This window comes from Mesoplodon mirus (assembly GCF_964341445.2).
Source record: "Mesoplodon mirus genome assembly, chromosome: 10".
Classification (NCBI taxonomy): Eukaryota; Metazoa; Chordata; class Mammalia; order Artiodactyla; family Ziphiidae; genus Mesoplodon; species Mesoplodon mirus.
In genome coordinates, this window is record NC_138986.1 from 8,019,491 (window position 1) to 8,027,688 (window position 8,198).

The 8,198-nt window shown below is 42.9% G+C and overlaps 1 protein-coding gene across 2 annotated transcripts; it reads right to left on the reverse strand.

The window, feature by feature from the left end:
* Positions 1 to 486: 486 nt before the first annotated feature.
* Positions 487 to 7,709, reverse strand: MRPL18 (mitochondrial ribosomal protein L18). Of its 2 annotated transcripts, none has more exons than XM_082633575.1 (4): positions 7,540 to 7,606; positions 7,040 to 7,226; positions 1,606 to 1,837; positions 487 to 1,088 (listed from the first exon to the last, which is right to left on the reverse strand). In XM_082633575.1, exons 1-4 carry the CDS (start codon positions 7,589 to 7,591, stop codon positions 1,017 to 1,019), a joined length of 543 nt encoding a protein of 180 aa, XP_082489701.1. In that variant the 5' UTR covers positions 7,592 to 7,606; the 3' UTR covers positions 487 to 1,016. The 2 variants fall into 2 exon arrangements, with proteins under 2 accessions (XP_082489701.1, XP_082489700.1); XM_082633574.1 differs by having other exon boundaries at positions 1,004 to 1,088; positions 1,575 to 1,837; positions 7,540 to 7,709.
* Between the last annotated feature and the right edge of the window lie 489 nt (positions 7,710 to 8,198).

An 8,198-nucleotide genomic window follows, 5' to 3' on the forward strand; every position in this document is an offset into this window, starting at 1 on the left:
GAAGCCACTTTAACTGCTTACTGGTTCTTCCTCTTCGCATGTTTTAAATAGCCAAAATCAGTTAACACCTTACTTTGATTTAGCCACTCATTTAAGAGACCCGCCATGATTCCCATCTACCCCACTTCAATTTTAAATTAACCTGAATGCACTTCAAGCTTCATATCCTACCTAACCAATTTTCACTTGATGGCAAACTTAGCATGCACTAACCCTGTCCATTTCCTTTCCTCGCTGCATTCCTTTCTTCTTTCAAACCTGGTTCTGTTAGGATCCAGGAGCCCAACTGAGGTTAGGATTTGCCCCTTTTATCTTCACATGACTGTTTATAATAAATTGACTGGTATTGACATATCCTATTAAAAAAACACCTCCACACCCTGAGCGGCAATCCAGTGTCCCAGCCACGGTGACAAATGCACAAACCTATGTGTACCCATGCCACGGTGAGCTCAAAGGCGGAGAAAATGTCATATAACCAGAAAATAAGAGTTCACAATATACCTTTATTCTTTAACTTATAAACAACATTTAATTTGTTCCTCAAAAGTTAATTATAGGCTTCCCTGGTGGCGCAGTGGCTGAGAGTCCACCTGCCGACGCAGGGGACACAGGTTCAGGCCCCGGTCTGGGAAGATTCCACATGCCGCAGAGCGGCTGGGCCCGTGAGCCATGGCCGCTGAGCCTGCGCGTCCGGAGCCTGTGCTCCGCAACGGTAGAGGCCACAACAGTGAGAGGCCCGCGTACCGCAAAAAAAAATAATAATAAAAAAAGTTAATTATAATTGGCAACAGCTCTTCTCAAATACTTCTCTCACGTTGGAGAGAGAAGAATTTAGCCCTGGATTTAAAACAAACACACACAAGGGGAGAAGGTGACAACCTTAACTACTAATAACATTTCGCTGTTAGGTTATTGTACAAGACGTCCAAGCTGGCGGTTCTTCTAGAGACTCTCTTCTGATGAATGAATAGCTGACAGCTTTACATTTACAAGTATCAAACAACGCTTCTGCTTCATTCATAGATTCTCCGAGGCTCCTGCAGCACCACACCACCTTCTGTCATGGCACTCTGCAGTCGTTTCATCTGGTTTTGAAGATCAGGAAAAAAGGAAAAGATTAAGTCAACACCACAAGCTGACAATAGTTCACTTTCCAAGAGAAAGAGAAATAAACAACGGATTTGATCCTTGCTAACTTCCCAGCCTACACTGGTTTTTCAGAAAGTGACCTTAATAATGACACGGATAAGAAAAAAGAGGATATAGAGATGTCACGGATTAGCAGCATTTTAAAATATTCTATAGACAGATGTTACTATATGAATAGGACAGCAGAGTGGTCAACATTATGGCTATGGAATCGGTCACGTGGGTTTGAACCCTGCCCCGTGCCAAAAGGACTGGGCCAGCCAGCCTCAGCCGACCTACAGAACATGAGTCCTGACACGCTATAGGCTGCTGTTGAGGTAATGCACATCAGGATACTCACCTCAGGCTCTGACACTTGGAAAGAACTTAATAAATGGAACGATTATTATGTAAGTATCTAGTGTCAAGAATTAACACAATACCTTTTAACTAAGTACGTGAAAACAAAAATACCGAGTCTGAGGCTGCCTCCCACGGAGCTGGTTGGTAGACCATGAAGTTGATTCCTGCTTCCAAGCAGCGCTCTGCCAGCACTCGTCCTACACTCTCACAAGCCACCACATTTCTGGTGCTATACAGGTGTTTTTTAATGGCCCATTCACGAGTGGATGCCGAAACCACGGCCTGGCCATTGCGATGCTCAACAAGCGCGTCTATGTGATGCTGACTCCTGATAACTCGCAACCTAAACGAGGTGAGAGAATAAAATCATAGAAGAATTCTAAAGATAAATGACTTCAGGTGAATAAATGCCGAACTATTCCTCAAGAATGTAATGTCTAGTTCATTTACTTCAGTATACTTAACCTGGCTTTTACTTGGGAAAGGTGTTTTTCCCTTGCTTTTAGGAGAATATCATCAGCAATAAACCAAACACTTCTACTTAGCCTCAAATATCCAGGAGAAATTTGGTATTTCTGACTGCTGAGATTTACACAGCATCTACTTCAAAAAAGGATTTGAAGAGGCAAAGCTAAGTTGCTGACCCTACACTGGATAAAAATATACTTACTACATACTATTTTTTTTTTTAAGGAAGGAAATATTTTATTTATTTTTTGGCCACGTCATGTGGCATGCAGGATCTTAGTTCCCTGACCAGGGATCGAACCCGTGCCCCCTGCACTGGGAGTGCGGAGTCTTAACCACTGGACCCCCAGGGAAGTCCCCTTACTATATGCTTTTATTTTCTAGCTAATGATTTAAATATAAAAATAGAAATCATAAGTGTACTAGAAGACAACATGGGAGAAGTTTTAAGTAATGTCAAAGTAAGATAAACCTATTTAACTATATCAAGCTATTTAACATGACCTCAAACTACATCTTATGGCTTTTGTTTTAAAAAAAATTAACAAAGTTTTCTGCATGCTAAGAAAAACAAAAAAACAAAACAGTAAAGTGAAGTCAAAAGGCAAGCAATGAAACAAAAAATACTTTAAAAGCATATATTTTGCTAATTTCCATAATATGTAAAAAGTCTCCTATAATCAATAAGGAAATGACCAGTAACTTAATAGGCAGAGGATGGACAGACTGTTCACAGCAAAGAAAAATATTAATGACTCTTAAACCCATGAAAATATGCCCAATCTCACTGCTAAATTACATGGACAAGACAATTCATTTCAACACTGTTTGAAATCATAAAAGATAATCATCAATAGGGAGTCAGTTAATTAAAACAGCCATGCAACGATATTTTATTTTTATTTTTAAAATCTTTATTGGAGTATAATTGCTTTGTTATGTTGTGTTAGTTTCTGCTGTATAACAAAGTGAATCAGCTATATGTATACATATATCCCCATATCCCCTCCCTCTTGCATCTCCCTCCCACCCTCCCTATCCCACTCCTCTAGGTGGTCACAAAGCACTGAGCTGATCTCCCTGTGCTATGCAGGTGCTTCCCACTAGCTATCTATTTCACATTTGGTAGTGTATATATGTCCATGCCACTCTCTCACTTTGTCCCAGCTTACCCTTCCCCCTCCCCATGTCAAGTCCATTCTCTATGTCTGCATCTTTATGCCTGTCCTGCCCCTAGGTTCATCAGAACCTTCTTTTTTCTTAGATTCCATATATATGTGTTAGCATACGATATTTGTTTTCTCTTTCTTACTTCACTCTGTATGACAGACTCTAGGTCCATCCACCTCACTACAAATAACTCAATTTCGTTTCTTCTTATGGCTGAGTAATATTCTATTGTCTATATGTGCCCCGTCTTCTTTATCCATTCATCTGTCGATGTGCACTTAGGTTGCTTCCATGTCCTGGCTATTGTAAATAGTGCTGCAATGAACACTTTGGTACATGACTCTTTGAATTATGGTTTTCTCAGGTATATGCCCAGTAGTGGGATTGCTGGGTCATATGGTAGTTCTATATTTAGTTTTTTTAAGGAACCTCCATACTGTTCTCCATAGTGGCTGTGGATTTACATTCCCACCAACAGTGCAAGAGGGTTCCCTTTTCTCCACACCCTCTCCAGCATTTATTGTTTGTAGACTTTTTGATGATGGCCATTCTGACCAGTGTGAGGTGATACCTCACTGTAGTTTTGATTTGCATTTCTCTAATGATTAGTGATGTTGAGCATCCTTTCATGTGTTTGGTAGCAATCTGTATACCTTCTTTGGAGAAATGTCTATTTAGGTCTTCTGCCCATTTTTGGATTGGCTTGTTTTTTTTTGATATTGAGCTGCATGAGCTGCTTGTATATTTTGGAGATTAATCCTTTGTCAGTTGCTTCGTTTGCAAGTATTTTCTCCCATTCTGAGAGCTGTGTCTTTTCTTCTTGTTTACAGTTTCCTTTGCTGTGCAAAAGCTTTTAAGTTTCATTAGGTCCCATTTTGTTTTTATTTCCATTTCCCTAGGAGATGGGTCAAAAAGGATCTTACTGTGATTTATGTCATAGAGTGTTCATTCACATATGGTCACCTTATCTTTGATAAAGGAGGCAAGAATATACAATGGAGAAAAGACAGCCTCTTCAGTACATGGTGCTGGGAAAACTGGACAGCTACATGTAAAAGAGTGAAATTAGAACACTTCCTAACACAGTACACAAAAATAAACTCTAAACGGATTAAAGACCTAAACGTAAGGCAACGGTATTTTACACAGTTACTTCAAACAGTTATTTTACACAATTAAGAACAAAGTAGCAATTTACAATGCTGCTGTTGCTAACATTTACTGAACACTTCCTGTGCCAGGAAGTCCTAATTGTTTACAGGTATAGCTCATGTCTCAAACTAATCCCATTATTCTTTCTTTCTTTCTTTCTTTTTTTTTCTTTTATGGGCTGCAGAAACTGACACAGAAAGGTTAAGTAACTTAGCAAGGTTACAACTAATGAATGGTAAGTAATGAAGCTAGGTAGGATTTAAGTTCAGGGGTCTGGCTCCAGAGCCAATGTTCCCAACCAACACAAAATATTTCCAAGATGTATTTTTGTTTTTTTTTTTTTTTTTTGCTGTACGCGGGCCTCTCACGTTGTGGAGCACAGGCTCCAGACGCACAGGCTCAGCGACCATGGCTCACGGGCCCAGCCGCTCCGCGGCATGTGGGATCCTCCCGGACCGGGGCACGAACCCGTGTCCCCTGCATCGCCAGGCGGACTCTCAACCACTGCGCCACCAGGGAAGCCCTCCAAGATGTATTTTTAAGTGTGTGTGTGTGTCTGTGCGTGTGTGTGTTGGGGGTGGTGGTGAAGGAGCTGGGTGGGGGAATGCAGAACAATGTATATGATGTGGTAAGATTTATAATGAAAAAAGTACAAGTTCATACTCATCTGCATAGACTAGCTCTAGAAGGGTACACAGAAACTATAGTCCCTTTTGGATTTTACAACATTTGTATACATTACACATTTAGAAATTAAGTTCATGATAAAGAAAACACTGAAATCAAACATTATACTAGGATTCTTAGTGTGAAATAGCATAAAAAGCACTAGATTTAGAAATATGGGTTCTACTCCTAGTTTCGCTTGTAGCCCTAGTAAAAATCACAATCTCTTAATCCAGGGATCAACACACTCTTTCTGTAAGGGGTCAAATAGTAAATGTTTTATGGTTTGTAGGCCATATTGTAAGCAGAGAGGGTAGTGGGTCCCTGGAAAAAGAGAACTAGGCATGGCTTTCTTCACATAAGAGAAGCCATTTTTGGCCTAAGCCATTTTGTGATCTAAGCTTGGCCACAATGCCTGCTCTTGAACAGGTCTCAGTAATTAATAATCTTAAGGGAAGTAAGGGAATGCAGGAACAAAGGAAAAGCAGCCAAGAAACAATAGTCCAGTGGTAAAACAGAGTCCTAGGTCCTCCTCAAGGGAAATATATAACAATCTGATACCGTCTTTAAGTTTCTCCATCCTCTGGTGGAGGATGGAAATGAATATGTTGACCCCTATGACTTCAATCAACTAACGCTAGGACTCTGTCGACCCTGGCCCCAATTCTATGCTGAATTCTCCTCTGCTCAAGCCCCTTCATGAATATGCTTGTACCCTTAGCTTAAAGCTCCCCCAGTTTTGCTGTTCCGGGTGACCCTGCTTTGGGTAAGATTCCCGGGGTTCTCCTTACTTGCTGCAAGTAATAAATCCTTCCTTCTCCTGATCTTTGGCTTGCCTGTGTCTTCTGGCTTGACATCCACCAAGAGGTGAACCTAGTTTTCAGGTAACAACATGGGTCAACTGCTCAACTCAGCCACAGTAATACCAGAACAGCCAGGTAAGAATGAGTGGTGGCTGGGTGCCCATAAAACTTTCTTTGTGGATAATGAACTTTGAATTTTACACAATTTTCACATTACAAAATATTCTTTGCATTTTTTAAAATCTTTAAAAAAAAATGTAACAATATTTAGCCTGCAAGCCAGCTTTGGTCCAGGAGCCATAGTTTGCTGATCCTTGTCTTAAACCATTAGTGCAACAAAGGGGTAGGACTCATTATCTCCAAGGTCACTTCCAATTTTATACTGATAATACTGTGAATGGAGAGATAGGGAAAAAGGGGGGGGAAACAGATCTCCAATTATTTAAATAATCCAAATATTAAGTAAAAGTGATAGTTTGGGTATTTCAAAAAAAATTCAGGACTCAAGATTCAGATTATTTCGACGATGAACTGCCTGCCCCCTTTCTTTGACCCCCTCCTGTCTCCCTAAGCCTCAATTCCCCTGCTCCTGTAAAACGGGGGAAATTACTGCACCTGCTTCAAAAAGTACTTTTAAGGATTAAATGAGAAAATGCATACAAAGCACCTAGCAGAGTTCCTGGCAAAGAGAAAGCATTCAGTAACTAGCCATCTTTATAACAAAGAATAGACTCCTAATGTTCTTCCTGTCTCTACCACCGCCCCCTTAAAAATTTGTTCTTCTCAAAGGAACCAGAATGATCTTCCATTCGCGCTCAAATTTTAAATCCCCTCATAGTTTCCCACTGTAGTGAGAATAATGTCTAAAGCGCTTACTTGATTTACAAAGCTAATGATGTGTCTCCTACCTACCTCTCGGCCCTCTGAGCTCCAGGTACACAGACCTTTCAGTGCCCCCAAACGAGCCAAGCTCATTCCCACCCTAGCTGTTTCCTTTGCTGGGAACGCTCTTCTTGGCAGATAGTTTGGCTTCTTCCTATTTTCTGAGGGGTCTTAGTCAACCATTTCCCCATTCTAACTTTATCCTCTTTCAGTTTCCTCCATGACACCTACGTATTTATTGTTTGCCGCCCCCCTCCACTAACCCCTCCTAGACCCAGCGCAAGTCAGCTTCCGGAGAGGAGAGTCGCCAGCAGTTACCTGGCACGTTCCTTAAATGAACTGATGAAAACAATCTGCAGATCACCACGCGTGCTCTGTGGTCAATACCTAACAGCGTTAATTACCTGTGCCAGAACTCGCGGGAGGGCCACACTGTGCCCCAGCCCCGCTCTTTTCTGGCCACAGCTAAGAGCTCCAGATTCCGGGGGTTCCGGTTGGTGAACTCCGGGGCAACAGCTTCATTTCCTTTGGGGTCCGCTTCAGGCTTCACCGCAGGCTTGGAACTGGTCGATAGCACTGCCACCCGACACCCTAAGAACGTAAACAACCAGACGGATCTTTAAAAAATGACGAAACGGACAAAACAAACATATGATCTAATTTGTCTCCATCCTCTCCCCCTCAGTCTTCGCGCCCTGGAAGGGGGACAAAAGGTATGTTCGGTCACGGGGTGTAGTCATCACAGACCCTGGTCCTTAATTTTCTACTAGTGTCATCACGATGCTCGTTATGATGTTAGCTCGTTTACTTTTCGATGGTATATGTTGAATGCAAAAGACGACCTCCATGTGCACATTGTGCTGACCCTGGGGAGTAATCTGAGAGACGTGGGAAGATGAATTACCGGGGTTCCTGCAAACCGACAACAGCTCCCAGAACCCCGACCGAAGCGCCATTGCTGAGGGGAATCGTAGCCAAAACCTCGGAAAGATCTCGCCTCCTCTCCTTACCGCCATCCCAGCGGCTCGCCGGCCGCAGCCATATTAACTTAGGGAAAGGCCTTAGGAGGACGTAAGGTCATCGACGCCTCGAACCCGAACAAGCCCCCTGCCGCTGAGTGGCGGACAGGGCAATCCGTCATCTCCGCTCTTCCAATCAGCGCTTACGCTGGGGCGCACGCAAGCGCCGGATTCAACCAACCACCTCGCAGCAACGCGCTTGGTGGTTGGCTCACGGTCCGTTAAGTCGGGCCGAGCTCATCGGGGGCGTCTCGCGTCCAACGTGCGTTTCGTTACCTCATTTGGGCCCTCGGGTCGCAAAGCATACACCGATCACTGTCAGACACATAGGCACACGCCATTTGGGCTCTGGGAGGACAGGGCAGCGCGAGATGCAGTTTTCAGAAAGGGTGGTTGTCGTTTTCCCACGTGACCCATGGAGCTTATACCCGTGAGCCTGGGAACAAAGCCTGCTACTTGTCGCGTGCTCTCCTAGCTAGCTCATACATTTAAGTAAAACAAGAACGCCGGTTTATACACCACCAATTAAGACTCGCTCAGAACC